Source organism: Tetrao urogallus (genome assembly GCF_951394365.1).
Source record: "Tetrao urogallus genome assembly, chromosome: 15".
Classification (NCBI taxonomy): domain Eukaryota; kingdom Metazoa; phylum Chordata; class Aves; order Galliformes; family Phasianidae; genus Tetrao; species Tetrao urogallus.
In genome coordinates, this window is record NC_136828.1 from 2,670,629 (window position 1) to 2,693,816 (window position 23,188).

The following is a 23,188-nucleotide window of genomic DNA, read 5'->3' on the forward strand; positions in this document are numbered from 1 at the left end:
CGTGGTGGGCTTTGCCTTGCTGGGTTGTTCCATAGCCAGGCCTGTGCTCTGTGTATGGCTGCAGTTGCGGCTGAGGTGTTGGACCAGAGCAGGGTGGAGCTTGCAGGCCTCAGGCACAAATTGCCTCAGTGTTGCCCAAAGTTGTGTGCCTGGAGCCAGCTGTCCCTCAGTGCCTGTGTGTCCTCCTACAGCCACTGCCCCAACATCAGCAAGGAGCCATCTGTGCAGAGGGGAGCATGTCAGGGAGTGTTGCAGAGGGGAAAGAAGCAGAAGGGCTCTGCGGCCAGCACTGCGATCCTCCTGCAGAGTTACATTAGCTAGAGAACACCGTGCACTTGTGGAGATCTCGCAGCTTGGTTTGTGTAGGGGGAAGGGCTGGCCTGGGTCCAGCAGGGTGTCTGGGGAGGGCTGTGAGCTCTGTGCAGTGTTAGGGAGGCAAAGTTCACAGGCATGCCACTCCTTCTGGCCAGGAATAGCTGTCAGCGCTGTCTCCAAGGCTTTGTTTTACAAGCAACTGAAAAAGAGTAGCAGGGAGGGGGCAGGAGGCAAAACATTTTGCTCTGCTAGGCCACAGGCTCCATGCAGCTGGTTGGACTTTGGCTGAGCAATAAGCCCCAGGCTGCAAGCAAACACACACCTTAGTTACAGGGCTGCTTGTGACTCCAGCCAGGATGCACCGTGAAAGGCAGCAGTGATGCTGTGGGTGGTTGGGTGCTTCCTTGCAGGGCCGTCACGTTCCCAGATTGACGTTCCAGTGCCCGAGGTCCAACCTCAACACCTTTTTGATGGGTGAGGAGGTGGTGCACTGGGTGCTGGTGCTCCGGGACCTGGTGCCCCGGCTCTTGGTGGCAGTGAGCTGAGGACAGAGCTCCCAGCGGAAGGATCTCCCCTGCACACTGCTCCTCCTCGGCCACCCTGCTGGATAGCATCGCTTCACCTCTACATCTTGCCTACAATCACGCACGGCCGGGGTTGCGTCCCGCACACAGCGCGGACGACGGGAAAACAGCGGAGACAGGAAAAACTGCTGCGCGCAGAACGCATCTCTGCGCGTGCGCCGCAGCGGCGCCCCCTGCTGGCGCAGTGCCGCGTGCTGGGGGGGAGGAGAACGAGGCGGAGGAGGCGGCTCCGCCGCGGGGCCTGACGGGAGTTGTAGTCGCGGGCTCGGAGGACTCGCGGTCCCAGCGTGCCCCGCGCCGCCGCCGCCGTGAGTGCGGGTGCGGGCTGCTCGCCGCCGCGTTGCCGTGCCGCCCCCGGGCCGCTGCCGCCATGGGCTCTCTGCTCAGCCGGCGCATCGCGGGCGTGGAGGATATCGACATCCAGGCCAACTCGGCCTACCGCTACCCGCCCAAGTCCGGTGAGGGTCGCGGCCTCGGGTGGGGAGCGGGGCTTCGCGCGGGGCCCGGCGCTGCTCGGCGTCCCGTCCGGGCCTCCGCCGGGAGCAGCGCGCGGTGTGCGGTCCCGCTCCGGGTGCGGGGCAGAGTGGGGCCGCTCCCGCCGCTCTGGAGCCGCTGCCGGCCGTGGGGCATCGGGGGGAACTCGGAGCGGGGGAGCGGTGCGGGACCGCCGTGCCGTCACGGCCCGTGTTTGTGTGCGAAGGGGGAGCTCGGAATACCGGGTTCCGTGCCGGGTTCGGCCCGAGGCTCACCGACGGGCTGGCTGCAGCGGCCGGCCGGGCTCAGCTTCTGCGGAGTGATCTATTCCTTCCTTTCACAAAAGCAGCCGTCAGGGCGTTCTGATGTCTCTCTCCCTTACTGTACCCACACGCTGTTCCCGTGGCTCGGGACAGGTGCTGCGTCCTATGGGCTGTTAGGGCTGTGATGGAGCCGGGGTTCCCCTTGGGTTTGTTGTGGTGGCAGATCTGAAGCGGAGGCCTGCCGTTGTTGCACCCTGGCTTGTTGCAGGTTTGCCTTCGGTAAGGATGGGGGTTTTCCACGAGCCCTTTCCTGGTGCGGCTGCTCGGGAGCTGCCAGGCCTACATGGCACTCACAGCTAACACTGGCACTAACAGCACAGCTGGCACCTGTCTGATGCTGACACATGGACAGGATTTTAGATGTTAGATTCTAACTGGATTAATTATTACTACCGCACACAATGAACCTTCAACTACTTCTTTGAATTCATCACCATTCAGTTTTCTTACTGTTGTAATTAGTTGGATCAGCGTTTAAGCTGTGTTGGGCTTCAGCCAATGTACTCATAGACAGAAGTCATGACAGCAGTGCTGTGTTCCTGGGGTCTGCTCCACACTCACTTCCCCAGGAGCAGTGATGTCCCTGATGCTGTCACAGAGCCTACCAGTGCAGCCCCTAGTAAACCAAACAGCTGATGCTTTCCAGCAGTTGATTAAAAAACATACTTATTTCCTTAACAGCTTTGGATGCAATTAGGGTGCTTGTTAATTGTGGCTGAATTTTCTGTTGTACTTGCTTGTGCTTTTCTAGAAAGCATGCTGGCCATGGCCTTTCTCCTCACCTTCTTGAGGTTTATCCAGCAAGGCTGTATTGGCTTCAGGGAGAAGAGCTGTTGGAGCTCACGTTGATTTGTGCAGAACAGATCTGAGCGCTTCTAAGCTTTAGAGTCAGAGGGTTACTGAGAGAGGAGTGGAAGGAGTACTGCCATTGCCACAGCCTGCCTCATTTTAAGGTGATGTGTTCAGGTGGATGCTGTCCCCTGGTCCTGCAGTCCTTGGGCTGGCTGACTTGGGGCTGGCAGGGCTGCTGTCCCTAGCATGAAACCCCACAGCCTGAAGTGGGCGTAGATCAGACGTGATTCCATTGAGCTCACTGGAAATGGTTCATAAAGTTCTTAGGCTAAATGATTGCTAATTATTCCCAACTCAACAATATCGCATCAAACTCTGTACTGCTTTAAAGGAAAAAGGCAGATTTTCCATCTGATCTGTTGTGTGTTTGAATGTGTGCCCTGCAGTGCCAGCCCGACACCCCTGCAGGCTCTTGGCTGCCCACAGGCTAACTGAAATGCAGAAGTGTGGGCAGGGAGTGCTTCCTGAGCTGACTCTACTGCTGGGGCCCTGTGTGGCACTGGGGGTTCTCTGCTGCTTTCTGTGTCCCATCCCTCTGGGTTCAAGCAGCTCCTGACTCGTGGCAGGTGTCTGTGCAGGCTGCTGTGGCTCTGACCAGCTGCTGGCTGGGATTGCTTTGGTGAATGCAGGTTTGCATTCTGGAGCAAGTATGCCACCTGCTATGAAAGCTGTGTTATGCAAGGTGAAAGCCACAGAGTGTGGGCATCCCAGTGGTGATGGAAGCAGCATGTCAGCCTCTCTGTGGAAGGGAGCGGAGCTACTTTACCAGGCAGTACTGAGCATTGGCATCTCGTTGAGTCAGGGCTGGGTGCAAATGCTGTGATGAATATTCACTTTTCCTCTATTGGCTGTTGGGGTGCTCAGTGCTGGGTCAGCTGTGCTCTGTGGAAGATGGAGCTGGCTGTTAGGGAATCCACCTTGGTCCCAATGAGCCAAAGTCACCGACAAGGGGCTGGCAGATCATTCAGCAGCCTCCTGCAGCCAGCATGCAACAGGGTAATTAAGAGTCCTCCTCTGAAAGTTCCTTGTGTGGTCCTCTGAGGTTCTGGCTATGGGTTGTCTGCGTTTCCCTTTCTGCATCCAGCCAAGTGCTGTAAGGTGACTCCTAATTTCTGTACGTTGCTTTTCACTGGTACCTTTTAACCTTCCTTGCTTTGTGGAGCCTGCAAGCATTGCTGATGCCTGCCTGGTTGGAAGGGAGTTGGAAGAGTGCCCAGCCTGTAGTGAGGAATCAGTGCCTCCATGCACTGGGCTAAAAGCAGGTAATCACAAGGAGCAGCTCCTGATCCTCGCTGTGCTTCTGTGCTTGGAACAGTAGAACGATCCGTGTCATTGCACACAGCCTCGCTGTGTGCTGCCCCTGTCACTTCAGCAACCAGTGAGCAATGCACCAGTGCTTCTGCAGCTCATTTGTCAGCTCATTGCTTGTTCCCCAGAGCTCATCCGCAGTGTGCAGCGGGCAGGGCATGCCCTTGGGATGGCCTTCCTCCCCCTGGAGTAGCTTGCAAGAAAATTGCAGACCTTGGCTTTTTTGGGAGCAAAAAGGAGAGAGATGATGCCTCTGTGAAACCTGCTTTGTTGTTTGGACCCAGTCTGTCACCTTGCTCTTGGCTCGGGAGCTGCATGCATTGTGACAGTGCTGGGACAGAAGTACTGCAGGTGCAGTCAGTCCCATTGTCCCTGTTATTGTGCTGTATTCCTGAAGGCCTTCAGCCCCACCTGCTGCTCCTTCCGTGCCACCTTCTCCACAGGCACTTGTCTTATGGCTCAGCAGCAGTTTCTTCCTTTGCTGTTGTAATTGCTTTTGTTGATCCGCGTTCTGTTTAGCCCAACTCGGAGCCCCGTTGTGATTTGCCATGTGATGGCTTTTGGTGACCCAGGCACAGAGGTTGGTGAGGCTGATTCAGGTGCTGGCCGAGGAATTAAAGAAAGATCCACTTCTTTCACTTCACCATTAATTCTAATAGTGGCAGGAAGCCTAAATTGTCATCTAACTGCACTCTCTTCACAAAGGTGCTACAATACAGCTGTCCCAAGCAATGCCTCTGACCGTCTTGGGATGCTCTGATAAGCAAGCTGTCTTTGGAAGGTGCTGTGCTCAGTGGTGGTGAGCCTGTGTCCCCTGGGGTGGGATGCTGATGGCAGAGCAGTGAGTGACAAGATGGGATGGATGGGCACCGGCATGGATTGAGAGGCCCAGAAATACAGGCTGGGCTGAGCCGAGCCCCACATCAGTGTGATGCTGGGTAATCAGCTGCTGCAATTCTGAAACATCCTGCACAAGCGTTTTCTTCGCAGTTGATCAGATGAAATGCTCCAAAACACAATCCTACTTGACCCACATAAAATGTGAAATTAATTCCTATCCCTCAGCGTTCGTCATGCTTTTCTGAACCTCCGTGTAAGCACAAAGCACCGTGGTGCATCTCAGCTGCAGGGACTGCATCGAGCTGGCTGTGCTTGGAGGTTGTGTGCAGATCAGCATTTTAAGTTCTTGCTTCTAGGGAGGGGTGGGAATAGGTGTTCTGCCAGTTGGAGTACCTGTGTGTCAGTCTGTGGATTCTGAGCAGGTTCTGTGCTGAGGTTGGTTGCTGTAGCTGGAAGGACAGACGTGTTTAATGTAAACATCTGGACGCTTGCAGGCTGAGCTCAGCAACAGAGAGCACTCATCGTTAGAGCACTGCCAGCTGTGCAGAGAAAGAGGTTTTTCTTGAAGCATAAAGGAGGAAAACTTTAATGGAAGAAGCAGAACCGTTCATGAAAGCCCTTCCATTTCAGAGTAAATCATGCTTTTAGCTAGGGGGACTGAAAATCCTTCCATAATGCTCCCATAGCCATTCACTTGAATAGTTACTGCTTCTGCAGCTCATTTTAAAACAAATTCTAGACTGTCTGTGCACCTGGAGAAGGTAATGAGTGTTTGCCTCCAAATTTAAAAACCCCACTCTAAACTTAAAGGAAGGCAGTTTGAATGGAGCCTTTTAACACCCTCCTGCTTCTCAATCCTTGGAAGCTCCAACTCCATAAAGTTTAGGTGTGAGTGTTCTCCCAAAGCCTTTCTAGAAGGAAGCTGCATCTGTGGTGTTCTCACACGTGTATGTGTGGCTGCAGCTTGGGGGCATGGGAGGGAAAGCCAAGTGCCCAGCAGGAGCCCCTGGGGTGTGCAGGGAAGAAGCCTGGTCCTTCAGTGAGCGGGTGTGTGTGGGACAGAGGTTTGCATCCGGAGCTGCCACAGGGAGGAAGGATTCATCAGAATTGAGAAATATTGGGAAGAGCTCTTTCTCTTCTGGAAAACAAGTTAAAATGGGATCATCTCCTCTGTAGTGATTTGCTCCAGGGTGATTTTGTTCTGCATCTGCTGTTGGCAGTGACCTTGTGTAGTACAGGGAAGGAGTGAACAAGCAAGTATTTTCTCTGCTTTGTGCTCGTATGAATTGAGAAATGCATAGACCAGCTGTTTTCTAGGAAGTATGGATTTAAATTTTTTCATAGAACATCCTGAAGCTGGAAGGGATCCACGAGGATCATCGAGACCAACTCCTTTTGTTTCCCGTTTTTTTTTTTTTTCCCTAGGAAACTACTTTGCAAGCCACTTCTTTATGGGAGGCGAGAAGTTTGACACCCCTCACCCCGAGGGATACCTTTTTGGTGAGAACATGGATCTAAACTTCCTTGGGAACAGACCTGTTCAGGCAAGTTCCTATATCCTATCTGTTTTGCACTTCTGTTTCAGGCCCATAAAGCCTCTTCATCAGGTTTCCCAATTGGAACATAGCATCAGTTTTCCCAAATGGAACATGGAAATATTTTGAGGCTCGCAGATGGGAGACTGTGGAAAGCTGCCTGCTCCAGTGCAGAGCCTCTGTTCAAGTAGAAAGTGCAGGTGAAGAACACAGCTAGGAAGGAGGGACCAGATGGAAATTCTGCTGGACGTGCAGTGCTGTGCAGGCAGGACGAGGCCCACCAAATACCCTGTGCCATGTCTGCGTGCAGGGCAGTGATGAAGTGCTGACTGCTTCTCCTTTGCTCTGTGAGCAGCAGCTGCACAGCACTCCAAGGAAAACAGAAGATGTCAGCTCAATACCCGATGTGCTTACGGCTGCAGGAACTGGTTGTGCAGTCTCAGAGTTGCATTATCTGTGTGTCTCAGCCTGGGTTCCCTTGCAGACATTCTGGCACTGAATTCCATTTCTTCAGAGGGGAGTGGGTGAGAACACTGTTAACACAGTGGGACATTTGCCAAATGGGTTTAAGAGTGGGAGGCTGTCGTGGCCTACAGTTTGCCAATGTAAGGCAATGCCCTTTGGCAGCTCTGATTAATCTTTAAGGAAAAAAAAACCGACTTGAACACGCAGCAGCACCACAGCTCTGTGGAAATCGGCCAGGTTCTCCTTTTGAAATAACTGAGGACTCGATTGCTGTGTGTGCAGCACTGCTACTGACCACAGTGCTGAGCAGTTGGGTCACAAAGAAAGCAGTTGCTGCCTCCATCAAGTCTGTGCTGCCTGTGGCTGTGGATTGGCACCCTCGTGTTGGTCAGAAATGGCATGTTTTCTTTCAGGCTCTGGGTCTTGCCACACCAATGTGCTTCTGTGGCCCAAGGGAACAATGGCACAGGGTTGTGTGTTGGAACTGCCTGAAGCTCGGCGGGAGCAGCAGTAGGCTGCCTGCTTAGCAGATTCCTCATTTCTATGCATACACTCATATTGGTGCTCCCTGATATTCCTCTGAGTTAGTTGTACTCTCTGGTAGCTCAGCATTGCTGCACAGCTCCTGGTAGCTGTGTTTGAAGGGCCACAACTTTGATGTGGCTGTGAGGTGGCACTGCTGCTCGTTACATTCCCCTAACTGTCAGCCTGAGAGCCTGTCTGGTAGCTCTGTATCTCTGTGTCACAGTGTTGCTCTGATGCAGTGTGATTGCATTGCCAGTCTGAGCACCTACAGATCTTGCAGACATTTCAGCCTGACTGCTCTGCAACAGCAGATCTGCAACAGCAAGGGCTACAGGCCCCACACTGAGCAGTTCTCTCCACATTGCTTTGTGGAGGTTCTTTGACCGGTGTAGAAAACTAGTCTGCATCACCAACCTTCTGCATTTAAAGGGCAGTCTGTGAGAGAAGAACTCTGGATTGTGGAAACGAATGAGGACCCCTATTCCCATCTCTTTTTTTTCTCTCCCTTCCCCCAAACATTTGCCTCATTGTTTCGGAACGAAAGAATTTCCCCCAGTAATCCAGAGCTTCTGCATGCTGGTTATCAGTCAGTCACTGCACTCTGTAATACGTGTGAAAGGGCAGCATTTCTTCTGCTCAAGCTGGAGGTAGTAATTTCTGTACTGAAAATAAAATCTTGTGAGAGCGAGGCTTTCTAGACTGCAGTTCTGGAGTGCAGAAGAAGAGCTTGTGAGAGTGCCCTTGTTAAGGGACATCCGCTGGTGTGCTTGCAGAGCAGAATTTTCACTCTGAAACATGCTTGATTTATCTAAATCAAAGAATAAATACAATTCTCTGTCACTGTTCTTTGGAGATAGATGAACGTTTCTTGTTTTGGGTAAATAGTTTGTCAGGTAACGTACTGCTACCTTAGGTAATAATAAGACGACAATCGTTTGCTTTTGTATTTCAGTTCCCATATGTGACCCCAGCTCCCCATGAGCCCGTGAAGACACTGAGAAGCTTGGTGAATATCCGCAAGGACTCCCTCCGCCTCGTGAGGTACCGTTACTGCCTGAACTCATGTCATTCAGCCCAGGGATCCAGAGCATCTGGAGCCAAACTGCCAGTTCCATACGGTTTAGGGGAACAGCTGAATCCCAGATCTCTGTTGGTAGATGTATTCCAAAGGTTCTGGGTACCACTGTGATCAGAGTTTTCAGGCAGTTCACGTGCTTCTTCATCCCTGGGCTTAAGCAATCTGTGTTTTCAGAGAGGACCAGTATGTGTCTGTACAAAGAGAACAGAGTGGTAAACAAAGCCTTGAATTTTGCCTGCTATTGCTAGCACAAATGGAACATATTAGTCGGGTCAGTAAACCCTTCAGACAGATTCCTTTCTGCATTCTTGTGTAAGGAAAAGCCAGAAAGTAGATGCTCCTGGTGCAAGTCACTGGCAGGGAGCACTAATTGCTTTTGAGAGAAACTTCCTCGGCTTCCTCCTGCTGCCAAGACAAAGTTTGGTCCTGGTGTTATGTACTGATGTAAATGGCTTCTGTCCCACGAGTAGGGAAAGGAGTTCTGGATAGTCTTGAGATCTGTTACCTTTCACTGCTTTACACTGAGATCTAAGGCCACGCTAACAAAAATGTGACTTCTGGACTAGATGCCACTTTGATTTGAATTAACACTTTGATTTGAGGCTGCCCTCTTTCACACAGATGGCTGAAGAGCAGAGACCCAGCACACAGGGCTTTGTTTTGGTCTGAGCACTTGGGCAGATGTCCAGGATAAGCATTTCCCAGAGATGCTCGAGTCTCTGAATTCTGTGTTACTGACATGGGGTTGGAGTGCTGGCAGGGGGCCGGGTTCAGCTCTCAGCCAAGGTGATTCTGAGAGCGTGGTGTAATGTGAGTCAGTCGAGTCATAACCATGCAAAACCTCCAGTTTGTTTTTATCTGAAAACTGACGTTGGTTGTTTGTTTGTTAATAAATGAGCGATACCTGTTGTTTTGAAATCAGCTGAACAGGAAAAGAGAGAACTTCTGAAGAAGTAACCGTTGGCAAACTGTTTTGAATGCTGTCCAGCTTCTTCAGCTAAGGGCTGTGAAGTTCTTTTCTGGAACAAAGTCTCACATTCTTCCCAGACTTGCTGTGGAAAGGGCATTTCATTCTTCTTTCAAACATCCACAGTTCAAAAGAGGAGTTGTTGCAGGAGTTTAGTTTAGTTCGTACAGTTCTATCATTTTGTTTTCTGGGATTTCGTGCCCTGCCAAGCTGAGTTGCAGCTCTGGACTATTTGAGATGTAGAATCTATGTACCTTGGCATTATCTTAGTTTTGTGTCCCTGTAGTTCCCAGTTCTTTCAGTTCTTGGCCTCATGAACTCTCACAGGCTCTTGTACTGCTGTGTTGCAGCTGACGACAGCACCACTAATACTATTCTATTTTATTTTATACCAATGTAGACCCCAGATGGGATTTTAATTGCCAGTCCTTAAGGGCATGTTCTTTCTTGTGCTTTTCAACTGTTCTGTACTGCAGGCTTTTCATTTCTTCCTGTGTACACATAAAGGCACTTGCTGCCCCCTCCAGCTTAGTTCATTGGCAGTTGATGGTTAAGGCTTGGAGATTCTTCCCAGAAGTAAAGAAGATACCATTGAACTGAGTGCCTAGGTACGAAGTAGGCTCTGATGGTAACATCCTCGTGGTCCATTTATTTTCTGCTTGTTATTTTTAACTGAAAATTTGTTGCTTTCCTCTGGAAAGAGTATTGATTCATAATTTGGAATATAGAGCTGAATGGAAGAAGGTGAAGAAATGTTCACCCTGGGTTTCCTGCCTTGCTGTCACCAGACAAAGTTCTGAGCTTTGTTGAATCCTAAGTATATCCTGCAGCTTTGGAGAGAAGCAACAGACCTCTGGGTGTTGATGTTGGAGTTGTGAGTCTTTGATGCCTGTGTGAGTGCTTAATCTCTAACAGGATGAAGTTCTGCAGACCTCAGAGGAGGGCAGCATGAATTTTGCTGTTAAGCATTGACAGAAGAGAAAGAGGTTTTGTGTCTGTTGGCCTTCTTGGCCCTGGCTTGAGAGCTGCCTTTCAGAGCTGAAGCACCTGATGGGCAGGACCAGGCTGCTTGCTCATACCTTGAAAGCACTTCCTGCTGCAGGAGGAGGGTCAGCTTATGAGGCAGTGTTTCACAGAGCAGGAGCCCCCTGGCTCAGCCACGCTTCTTCAGTGTGGGCTTTGGATTTTGAGTAGAGCATCGTGGAACAGAAATGTGAATACTGATAGAGATGGCAGCCAGTTGTTACTTTGTTTGGTGACTGCCTCAACACTGACTTAATGCATTTATGAGTGTACGTCGTACTACAAACTCACACGCTACTTAACATTTATAATGCATGTCTATTGAGTTGTTCAAAACCTTTAATTTCCCCAAAGGATGAAATCAGGCTCGACTTGACCCATTTCTGTAACATGCTGCTGTTAATTATATTTTTATCTTTTAATTCTTTAACAGACAAGCAAAAAGTTCCAGCACTTCCACTGTTTTATCCAGAAGGGATGTCAGACTAAGTGGCCTCAGCTCCCTTGGTCAGCCTGCTTTGGCTTTTACATCATAGCATTGGATCAGCTGTTTGTTCTCGAGGTGGTCGGTCTGTTCTGCCCTGTAGGTGTGATTGTTAAGCTATGTCATTAACTTGTGTGCATGACCAAAAGTCACACTAACAAAGTCACTGGTTTCTAAATTAATGCACACATCTGAGGCCACCTCACATCAGCACTGTCTGTAGGGTTTGACTGAAATGTACACTGTAAACTTCAAGTACAGATGGAGACAGAAAGGCTCTTGAAACTCCTGGACCACCTCCTTGTATGCCACATTTGTTGCAAAGATGGGAGGAATACAAAATGTGTGGCTTTGTCTTGCTGATCCCCTGAAGTTTACATCCTGCACCATAAGGTGGAACATGAAATGTCCCTGCCTCTCAAGGTATGCTCTGTGGTAGTCCTTGCTTGTCCCCTGATTCAGCTGCTGGCTGGCAGAGCTGCAACCTTTTCTCACATGAACTCCTTGTTATGTGGCCAATGTTTTCATTAATCTCCAGCACCAATATGTTATCATAGGAGATGTGCAGGCAGCCTTACTGAGGCTGCTGCTGTTCAGAATGTGTGCTTTGCCCCTTGTTCCAGTGATGCTACCGCAGGCAGACGGGGCTCTGACTCCACTACTCTGCAGCAGTGCCCTCTCCAGAAGCCTGCCCACCAGGCACTAGGTTGTAGTAACTAGGTTATCCAGAGTGCCAGATCAATTCTAGTCTAGATTTCACCCTTTTCTACTTACAAGTGTGGGAACGTGTTCTGAATGCTGGTAGGGAGCTGCAGGAGTGAACCTGGGAGCAGGGAGGTGATATGGGAATTTGGGTGCTCAAAATGATTTCCCTGAGAAGCAAAACAGAGAATGGTTTTACTGTCGACGTGTTTGTTGCTCTTGTGGGATCCACCCTCCTGCAGGTCTCCCACTTTGTTACTTGGGGCTATTCTGGGTATCTAGGATTGTGTTGCTTATCAGCAGCTGTGCCTGCCAACCTCTGTGCAGTGAGATGAGGTGAGCTAGCTAACCACCATCAGTGCCTGCATGAAACAAGTGCTGGCTTTCCCCAACCCTGCTTCTTCTGGAGGACTGGCAGGTGCATGTTAGCCTGGAGATTTTGCTCCTCTTGACCTTTGCTGCCTACTTTGGATCAGCAAAGGACCACAGAGCAAGAGCTAATTTTCAGCTCGTGTTGCTGCTTTCTCTGGACACGCACAACCTTGCAAGTGGGTTAGTGGATTGTTGCCTTCAGTCTTCTCACATTGGTCCAGCACAAAATATTAAAGCTACAATCGTATTTTCTATGGCTAGAATGCTTCCTGTGCACAGCCTTGAAGTGCCATGATTTTATTCTTTGAATGTCACCTGCTTGTGTGAAAGTACTGATGCAATACTCGTGTACAGCAGAATACTCATTCTGTTACTGGTTGTTGTCTGCTGGCTGCTGCAGATGTTTAGTCTGCCCATTCCTGGGTTTTGTTTTTTTGTACTAGCAGTTTGGATGTATTCTAACTTGATTTACTCCTCTGACCTGAGTGAACCCTCTGGCAAAGGTCTTGTTTTGAGTCTTTCAGACAGAAATGCAAGTGTATGCAGTACTTATCACAGAGCTGTAGGAGTTGGAAGGGACTTCTGGAGATCTCTAGCCCAACCCCTCCTGCTGAAGCAGGTTCCCAAGAGATTTGGTGAGGTCACATTAGTACAAGTGTGCATGTTTGGTATTTGATTGTACTGCTCTTAAATTTTATTTTGTGCCTTCTTTAATTGGCTGAAGCAGAACATTTCATTCTTGTTTAGTGTGTTAAGTAAAATTCATACCAGAATTCTTAATTAGGCAGCAGTTATTACGTCCCAGTGAACTTGGTAAATATGAATTCCCTTGACAATTTTTAGATTGAATGATGGAGGTGTGCCCAGCCTATTTCAGAGTGTTTTCAGCAGTGCAGCGTGTTTGTGGAGGCTGTTTAACGAGGGGAGAGGCCAATTAATACTGTGAACTTAGAGATGGTGCCAAGCTTTTCCTGAATAGTTCAGCTGCCTGGCTCTGACCCAGGCATCCTGGCAATTAAGCTAATAGCGACAGGCAGTGAGGCTGGGACTGGGCAGCACAGCAGTACTGTGGTACACTGCTCAAAGCTGACCTGCTGCATTCACCATTACCACATAATACAGAACGAACTGTTGGACCTGAAGTTGTAGAATTACAGTGGGGTTTGAATTAACGAATGAGAATCTGCTGTTCTGCCAGTAAGTTGTGTCCTTTCTGTCATTTGGTGCTTAAGGACAAGGGCAGCTTTTCTCATGGTATGTTGCATTTGTTCCAGAACCTGCTGGTTTTCCTGGCCGTTGGCACACTTCAACTCACAGCTCATCCACATCTGTACCGTGCTGCCCTGCAGCCTGCCTGCTTCATGCCACCTTTTTCACTGGATTTGTTGCCTGTGTTTTTAGCAGGAAGGAGGAGTAACATTCTGTTGTGGTGATCAGCCGTCACACAGTGGGATCCAGCTGTCCAGTAGCCCAAATCCAAGTTATTGCTCCCTTTTATGGTCACTGAAATACACATTCTTGAACATGTTATCCTGTATCTGATGCAATTGAATGTGTTAATTTTTGTTGATGTAACAAATGTATATACCTCTCAGTCATGAAGAATGTTTCTTCTCCTAAAGTTCAGTGTTCAGTAGTTGACCTTCTTGGCTCTTTCCACGGCTGTAAGACTGGATGAGATTTCTCAACATCATTGTTATGTAATTCACTTCAATAACTTCAGAAAAATCTTGGAAGAACCTTCCTCAGAGGAAAGAACAGAAATTTCCTGGGCATTATGGAAGCCCATGATGACTTTTCTGCCCAGAGCACTTACACTGGAGTACTCTTATTCTGATTTCCAGAGTGAACTCGATGGCTATGAAATACCTCATAAATGTGTTCTAATCCTTGGCATTCTTTTGCAGGTATAAGGATGATGTGGACAGTCCTACTGAGGAGAATGGGAAGCAGAAAGTCCTGTACAGCCTGGAGTTCACTTTTGATGCAGATGCTCGTGTTGCCATCACAATCTACTGCCAGGCTACGGAGGAGTTTGTTGGTGGCATGGCCGTGTAAGTCTTGGTCTTGTGGGCACTTGGAGGGGTACAGAACCTCTCAGGTGAGGAGCCTGACACACATCTGTCCTTTCTTGCCTGTGAAGCAGTGCTGCTGCAGATGATGGAAAGTGGATTCTCTTTCTGTTTTATGTACTCTGATAGCTTTGAATATTGCTTTCACTTCCTTCCCCCGCAAAACCAATTTCCTCTCTTGTTCCCACATTGGTTTGTCTTTTGGATGTGGGGAAACCATTTTGTGTTCAACAAAGGAGAGGAACTCACAGCTGTGTGCTTTTTCAGCAAGATGATTTACAACATTTCAGAAGCAAATACCCTCCTCTTCAAATACGATCTGTTTTTCCAGATCACACCACTGGATAGATTTTTCTGTTCCCTGGGGTGGGAGCATCTGGGCCACCAAAGAGAAGTTCAGCTTGACGAGTACATGTGAGTCCGTGAGGAACTGAAACCTATCCAAAGTCCCATGTGGGGGTAAATGACTACCTCAAAACAGGGTATTGTAAAATGGCTGTCAGGAACATTTGCTGCCCAGAAACCCTGCCTGTATGTTTTCTGTCAGGTACAGACTAACCTTTGGCTCGCTGTAAAAAGAGTGCTCAGGGTGTGATCTGTGGAATCTTCCTCACATATTTCGTTGTAGTAATGTATCTCTGCAGATTTCAAAGCCTTTTTATCTAAGTGAGCACATTTAAACCATTCCAATCCACACTGTGTGCCTGTCCTCTAAGATTACAAAAATTTCCTCTCTTCACTGAGGGCTGTGGTGGCTGAAACTTGCTCTTCCTTGTGTGCACTGGGCACACTTGAGCTGCTGGTACATGACTGCAGACTTCAGTAAGCATGGAACAAAAAGTTCTTCTTGTTCTATGGGTAAAGGCTGCAAAAGCTCTTGGCTTTTTCTAGTAGAGGCTTTTGGCTGATCAGGAGCTCTGTGCACATAGTGCTGATGGCTTCTGCTGTTGTGCTCTTGATTTGGGGGTAAAGTCGTGGCTTATTTAAGTGATCTGTAGAGGTTTCAGCAGGGAGAAAGACGTGTGACAAACCATAAAGTGGCTCATGTGCTTTATACGAAGTATAAACATCTCAGTGATGCTCAGAATAAGGTGGCTTTAGAAATGAGACACCTTCAGTGCTCCCATCCAGATGTCCTTTCTTCCAAACTGGAGGATGTCCTGGTCCAGGATTTTGTTAGGCCCCTCTTTTCTGTTGAAGATTGTGACTGCTTAGTTAATTAAGTTAATTAAGTTAATTAATTTGATCCTTTTAAGTGATTGAAAAATCCCTCCTGACAAACTCAGAAAATCCCTCCAGCTCTGAGAAACTGAATCTAAATAGAATGCAGCAGGATGCCTTAGAAATCCTGATGAAGTTTCCATGTTCTCTCTTAGGTCCTTAGGTTTCCTGTGAATTTAGTGCTAGTCAAGTGCTGGAATGGCAACCTTGGAGATTGAAGTCCTCTTTTCCTAATACAGGTACAGCGTGGACAGGCAGCTAGTTTCCCTTGTGCTGCCTTGCAGAGCATTCCTTGGTTTTCATCCCAAGAGGGAAACTGTTATGGGCTAATGGGGAGAGCTGAAGGCCTCCGTGGCCAGGGTGGATTTGCTGTTGTAGCTACTGCATAGAACTTATTGTTTCTGGACTCTGTGCATTTCTGTAACTAGGAACTCTGTCCTCTCAAAGCTCTGTCCATTGATTGGAGGTGGAAAACACAGTTTCTGGTTCACTTAAAAGGATGCTATTTTACTGAAATTTCATACCAATTAAGCCATTGGCTTCCTCTTGGTCTGCCATCTGTTTTTTAAAGCTTATGCCACAAACATGAATTACCTAATTGCTTGTTAAATTGAATTCCTAGGTACAGTTTATGAAAGGTAACATAACTGTCAACTTCAGATTAAAAAATACATTTTTAAATACCAAGTTTTTAATCCACCCTGTCCATGTTCACCAAAAGATGGATCTCTGCTCAGGTGATGAAGGAGAACCTTACCTGCCTCTGCATGAAACCAGGATCTGTGGTCAGTGCTCATTTCCTTGCCACATGTGGCTGATGTGACTGAGTTGCCCTCAGGGATGGAAGCAGTTCCCAGAGCACTAACCCTTCATGCTGAAAGTCAAAGCACTTGGATCCAGCTCTTGCTTCCACTGCTGTCCTTTTATTTAATAAATCATAGTTTAATTTCCTCATAGCATAGAATTGATGAACTGTCTATTTCTGCTCTGGAGTTCTTGCACAATAAATGTTACAGAAAAATGGGGTGTGGGGTGCTGCACTAGAAGCCAGTAAACTTTTTGAAGGCATGATCCTGATTTCATGCAGATGTGTAGGTAGTAGGGGCTGGGGGAAGTGAGATACAAATATAGACTTTATAAGCTGCTTTAATTCAACCCAGGCAGTTTTTCCATGTGGAAGTGGCTCATGAAGCACATCTTGGGGCTAGTGCAGCTGCCCAAATTAGGCATCTCTGCTTCTCTGGATTTGCTGGCTGCTAGTAAAAACCTTTTGAAGCTCTGATTTCAGCTTTGCAAAGCAATTCTGAAAGGACAGTGCTATAATTACTTTGATTTATTATTTTCAAGTTCTAGTGGGGAAAAGCTGTAAGTAGAGTAAACTGTAAGAGTGCCTTTTTAGTGCACTAGCAGGAATGCAGCTTTGCTCCACGTGAGGTGGTACTTTTTTCTCTTTTTCTCAATTTCTCTTGGTGCTGACACCTGCATTTAAGTAACAAATGTGTGCAAGAGTTGCCCTGCACTGTGTGTAAACCCAAAACTGCATTTCTTGCTGTCCAGCACTCGATTGGGAAGAAGACTGCTTTGTTATAAAGGCACTTTTTTTTTTTCTTCCACTTTTCTAAATTGATGCTGATTCCTAAAATGGGAGAAACTTTCTGGACCATTTTCTAAAGCAGAAATTTCCTCCTAGTCCTTGGGCTGCAGCATGGCTCCTTAGAAGTGCTAGGCAAGTTATTCTTGCTTCTTTGCTGGAGGAACTGCTGAACCTGATAGCATCCGAACCTGATAGCATCAGTGTTTCTGCTGCTGTGAAACTGCAGCTGGGAACATCATTATGTTCATGCAGTTTGGAGTGGGAGGATGGAGGGGATGAGACTCTCAGTGAGATGAGGCATTGCTTGTTGTCAAGCTTCTGCTCACCTTTGCCTGCGGTCTGTGGGCCTGGCTTTATGAATAGCCAGTCTCTGTGACAAGAGGGAAGCGTTTCTGCAATCCAGGAGTCTTCCTCCTAGAACTGCTTGGGCTCCATCTAAAAGCTGCAGGCTTCATCAGCCTATGCTGCCTGTACTGACCTGCCTTAGAGAGTGTTCAGCACACTCCCAGGTAGTGATGCTGGGAGATGTGTTCAGCTGTACTGCTTCCCAGCCAAGGTCTTGGCAACACATCTCCCAACCACTATCTGCCTCTTGTCCTGAGCTACTGAACTCTGAATTTCACAGCAAGCTGTTGTTACCGTGATGGGGTTGTAGCTGACCAATAAAGTGTGAAGATAGCATATGTATGTATCTGGGGAAGGGTATCCAGTACTTTCTGGGGCTAGTGCAGATACAGCAGCAGCCCCTTGAACAACGTGGGTATTAGTTTAAATCTGGAGGGCACTACTGCTCTGACTATCTGAGTATCTCTTGTCCAGGTAGAGTGTGCTTAAAGAATCTGTAGGTGAAAACATGTTAGCTCTTGGTGGAGCAGCTGGTGAATAACCCAGAGCATAACAGGCCAGAGCTATCTATGTCTGGAGCCTTTTTAACAGCATGGAATTAATGGCAACCTGCTTCTGAACAGTTTGGTGTCCATGTCATCCTCAGTTTTATGTATTGTTGTGGTTGTGTCCATTTTCTTTGATTTTGAGAAACTGCCCTGACGGGACATTTGGTTGGAGGAAGAACAGGGGGTGTTGGGTCAGGAGGATATTTTAGAGACTGCGGATTAGGGAGCAGTTGGGTTTGTTCTGCTTGGCAAATTGTGGAGCACAGAGATTAAGGGCAGGCCAGAGAGGAGGTGTGCAAGGGATGACTGGGATGGGACCTGGCTGAAAGGGATGAGAATCCCTGCCTTAGCAGAGGGAGGCACAAGCACACAGATGTGTGAGCTGCATCAACTACTTGTTAGCGATCACCCGTAAGTCTGTGCTGTCCCTCAGAGAAATGATAAGATATTATAGATATCTGTATCTATAGATAAGATATATGTATTGCTTGCAGTGCAAACAGTTCCTAGAGAATACTTGAAGGACTTTCAGTTTATAGCCAGCTTTTTTCTGCAGTGAATGGTTTGTGTGTTTGTACCCTCAGATTTATTGTAGGAGACAAGTATGCTTTTGGGAACAGGTAAAAGAGATGCACGTATTCTCTTTTTGTGTGCTCAGTGCATCTATCCTTTCCTTTTCTGGCACAGCCTTGATATGCACATATTAGGTTCCTGGGAGGGCCCCCAGGACTTTTCCAGCTGTGAGTATCTTGCTGACTAGCAGGAAGGGTTGTGCAGTTCTAACATGGCAGCAGTGGATGTTTCCTCAGGGGAGGGAGTCAGACCAGCTGGAAGCACTTAAGGCAGCCAGCTCTCAGGGCAGGAGCAATGTGCACAGATCATGAGCTGCTGATAAATGTGACATGAGAGATGTGAGTTTTTGCAGTCCTTTCTTATGACAAAGACCTTCCTCTTTGGACAGAGATGGTACTCTTTCTTGTCCTAGTAATGTTGCCGATGTTTCTTTATTATAAGGAGAAAACAATGAAAACATACCAGTTAGCTCTGCTAGTCTTCACCCTTCTTCAGGATTATGCTGTCTGTGCTGCTGATGCACAAATGGGTGTGCTGGAATTTTTTTGGTCTAATTTCCTTGCTTGTTTTGCAATGTCTGCTACAGATTACAAACATTCTACCGCTGTCTTCCAAACTGAAGTGGATGTGACACTGCAGTACATGATGTGTTTTGTCTGCATGTGGAGATGTGAATAGGTAGCTCACCAAATGCAATCCAACTGAAATGTGTAGCTCAGCGCATGGCCGTTTTCGCTAAAGCTTGTGTAGGAGGGACAGCAGCACTCATATTCCTTTGTTTAATCAGTAGCCTCTGTCTGTCTGTTCAGAGCCTTTGAAAGGTGCTCATGCTGCTTTTGGCTGTGAACTGTGGTGATTAATATGAATTCTTTGCACAGAGAAGATTTCTTCAATGTGAAGAAATCAGAGGCAGAGCTTTTTTCTGCTAGGCACAAGCCTTAACAGCCAAAGCCTGCTTTGATCTATGCAGGCACCAGTCCCCAGGGGACTGTAGTGTACAAAGTTCACATGCTGAAAAGCTAAATTGTGTAGATTTCATTGAACAGACAAGCCCTCTGTCTTTAATAAGGGTTCTGGCCTTTGTGCCTTTCTCTGTTGTTGTGCTGTAAGTTGCCATCTTTGAAGCCTGGCTGGAATCAGGAGTGCAGCTCTCCCTGCGATGAGCTCAAGTGAGATGGCTGCAGGTGCTGGAACAGGATCTGGATGGCAGGGTTTCATTGCATGGTAAGGTGTTTGTTTCTTCCTGGCCTGGCTTGGAAACCAAATCTTGTGAGGAGGCAGAGGAAGAGGAGAATAGTGTGTGTGGCAGTGACTGCAGTGCACCAACTGAGCACCCACAACTTCTAGACTGTGTAGGAGTTTCTTGGTGCTGGATCTTGCCTAACTCTGGCTGTGAACCAGTGCTACAGCCTTCTTACATTTTGTTAGTGTTTCTTTTATCAATAAAAAATCACTTTGAGTTACCGGGGACACTTGCTCAACTTCCTTCTTCCCCAGAAGCTGACTTGTTCAGATCCTGTCCAAAGATAAAATGGAAATGTGCAGATAGAAGGGAGAGGGAACAATGTACTTGCTCCACATCAACTCCTGGCCCCTCTGAACACCAGCAGAATGTGACTGGCTCCTTCGCCGAGGATGCGGAACTTGCCAGGCAGCTGCACGCTGCAGTAGCAGGAGAGCTGGTTCCTGAGTACCCTCTAGAGCTGGGACTGGTGCCCTGCTGTAAACTTCCCCAGGCACCGACCTGGGGAGGAGTGAGAGGGAAACTCCCCTGCATGTTCATCTTGCTTCTCTAATGAGTGTGTAGCAACAGCAACTTCACTTAGCTTAGCCAGGGGTTCCCAAACATCATCTTGCCCCTTGTGCTTCGGGAGCTAATTAAGGTCTACAGGTGCCCAGTAGCAAATCTGGTCTGTTTGAGCCGTGGACTGAGCAGCTGCATGCAGGTAGGGAGTGCTTCTCAGCTGAGGGCAGGGAGTGAGATTTGGGGAATAATTTCAGTTAGTTTCTTGGATTCCTCATATTCTTCAATAAGCACTGTCTGTGTCAGGCATCCAGGCCGTCTCTGACCTCCACTCTCTCCTCTGCACTTCAGTTGCAGTAGGTTCCTCTCTTGTTGTCACCTTAGATAAGTCATTCCCCTCCTTCCCAGTTGCACAGGGAGAATTGTGCCTCTCTGCATAGCTGGGAAGCTTTGAGAGAGCCACAAAAGGAGCTAGGTAAAGGCATACTCTATTCATTGCGCCTGACAACTCAGTAAATAAAACTTCACTCAATTGCTCTCCCTGTAATTCACATACAAAAGATCTGTCATCCTGATCTCTCCCACACCGTGCTTTAAATGCAAAGGATGGGGTCAGAGCTTCCAGTAAAGCAGCACTATTGTAGAGCAGTTCAGGAAAGTCTTTGAGGGTAATGTATTATCAATGCATCTACCTCGGCAAGAAGAGCAGAGAGCACATGATGGTCCTGATCTTCATTATGGCCTTTCAGATTTTAATGCTGATCTTGTGGCAAGCCTTGAAGACCATCTCCTCATGGATCCTCAGTGGTTGCTGGAACTACACCAGTTTTCCAGGGAAAGGCAGATTATGCCTATTTTTTTTTTCTCTTGGTTTGAGAGGAATTAAGTATCCATCATCATCTGGTATCCAGGTTTTTACTGCCCAGCTGCAAAATGCATCCTAATAATTGTGCTTTAAATCTCTGTGTTGGCTAATGAGCCCTGGAGGGCAGGCAGCATCCCTGTGAGCTGTATGCACTGACATCAGGTTGGGAGGCCTAGAACAGGCTGTGTGGGTGCTGGGAGTCTGGCTCAACCCAGCCTCCTGCACAGGCAGGGTATCTTTGGGCTCTGCATTAGCTGGGGCTGGAAATGTGCCCTGCCTTCCCCTTCTGCTTGGACAGGGGAACGCAGTGGTAGGGTTGCTAAAAGTGTGTTTAAAAAGTCACCAAGTACACCTTGCCACAGAGGTGTTGCTAGGGAGATTGAGGAAATTAAGCTCCATAAGCAAGATAGAAGATACATGTTAAATAGTTATGGTAAGTAAAGCAAGAGCTGCATTCAGCTTCTGGTAGGAGGCAGAGCAGCTATTACTGCTCCTTGTCCTCCAGCCAGTGCTGACTGTGGTGTCTTATCCATTACAAAGTCTGTGCACATGCATCGATCCCATTTCATCATCCAGGTTCGTTAGTGTAAAATAGCTTCTTGTACGATATTAAGGCTCAGATGTGTCTTCACTAATCACCTCTGCCATCCTGCAGCCCAGTCTTTTCTACGAGATGTGAAGTCTCAGGTGTGCACATCACACACAGTCATCAGATGTGATGCTCAGTTCTGCAGTTATTGGCTGACTGTGCAACTTGAGCTCTTCCCACAACATTTGCTTCACCACCTCTGGAGGTGAGCTCCCTGAGCCCTCCTGCTCCCTGCTCAGAGAAGCAAGAAGGCATTATGCCTGTTGTAGAAGAGCTTTGCATTGCCATCCTTTTCTGATGTGCTGTGCTCCTCCACAAAGTCTACTTAGGCTGATACTAATTGGAGCTTTGCAACTTCTGCTTATGCAGCTGGTGGTTTGTAAACTGTGTCTGCATTTTGGAATGGCTGAATGTCCTTCAGAGTACAGAATCGTTTCACAGGCAAGGATGGTCTTTTCTGTGCTTCTGTGCATGCTCTGTTAACTGCTTTACCTCACGGCACTCTGTACTGATTTGGTCCACAGCAAAGCGATGCCTTTGGATCTTCTGGTGTTGTGCTCTTCACAAGGCTGGCAACAGCACTGTTCACTTTATCATTTGAGAGTTGTTATCAGCAAAATACGCCACACTGATTGGCAGGGAATACTTTGTGATATCCCAGCTTGAATTAAGGAAAAACTCAACCTAGAGCTCTTGGTTCTAATGTGACACTTGTCCCAGGATGTCTGGTCAATCATGGCCAGTGGCAGTTAAGTTTGAGCAGTGACCAGAGCTTCTGACTGCTCAGAGGTCTTTGCAGTGGCTGGAGGACAGTGTTCTCCCAACTCTCACTTTATGAAGCTCTGCCCTGGAACTCAGAATTAGCGTAGGAGAGACATCATCCTATTATTGTGATGGGTTAACATCTTCCTTGTAGAGCTGGAGTTAGACCTGTCTGTCACTGGGCCTGTGGAGGTCTGTTGGGCGAGGGATCTTCCTCTCTGTTTTGTCAACATGCTCTGAACACAGTGTTAGTAGCTCAACAGCACAAAGGCTGTGGTAGTAAAACCAGCTTTGGTTGTTCCCACCCTGCTTTATAGTCCACTGCCTGTTCCTTTGTGCCAGAGCTGGCATGGTTCAGAGATCATGTGGCAGAAAGGGGCATAAAACCCTGTTTTGCCACTGCAGCCCCTTGTAAGTTGTGCTGTATGTAGTGAAATATATTTTTGGGGGCAGACAGTGCTGGGGGTTCTGGATGCAGGAGATGCTGGATGTTAGCTCTGGTTCCCTTCCCAGAGGCATTTGGCCCAGCCTGGCAGTGCTGGGACTTGGTTGCATTTCATTGATGGCCCTTGGGTAAGTGGGAGAGTTGTGACTTCTCTAGGAGGCTGGCATAGAGGACTGCTTGGTGGTTCTGTAGTGCTGTTGGTGCTGTGGTACCTCTGGGGAAGCATATGAAGAGTAGAGAACTGGGGAATTGGTCTGAATGGACCTTGCTTTCCAGAATGGCCCTATGCCGTGTAGTGTTTCTCATTGCAGTGCTGTCCTGCAGAGGCAAAGGGCAGCTCTTAGTGCTTTGCTGTGTGATGCTGCTGTTATATCAGTCCTCGTTCTTCCTGGGTTTCCTGCAGAAGATAACTGTGTGCTGGGTGGGAAGCCAGCGTTGCTTTGGCTCTTGATTTAGCAAGGTAGCTTTTGCGAGGCTGCTGCACCCCAAGGCTCCTCTGACATGCAGTGTTTCCAGGCAGGTCAGTATGATCCAATCTGACCTTGCCTGTCTGTGCTGCTTTCCCTCTCCATGCTCACCTTCT

At 48.1% G+C, this 23,188-nt stretch overlaps 1 protein-coding gene across 2 annotated transcripts in view; it reads left to right on the forward strand.

Annotated features, from left to right (window-relative positions):
* Positions 1-1,269: 1,269 nt before the first annotated feature.
* The window catches only part of MGRN1 (mahogunin ring finger 1), a gene marked incomplete at both ends in the record, with an annotated part of 47,651 nt that continues 25,732 nt past the window's right edge, over positions 1,270-23,188 (forward strand). For both annotated transcript variants that reach the window (XM_079543093.1, XM_079543094.1), the window contains 4 exons: positions 1,270-1,357; positions 6,122-6,240; positions 8,174-8,262; positions 13,755-13,901. In XM_079543093.1, coding sequence (XP_079399219.1) covers positions 1,270-1,357; positions 6,122-6,240; positions 8,174-8,262; positions 13,755-13,901 — 443 coding nt within the window. The remainder of the gene's footprint in view (positions 1,358-6,121; positions 6,241-8,173; positions 8,263-13,754; positions 13,902-23,188) is intronic.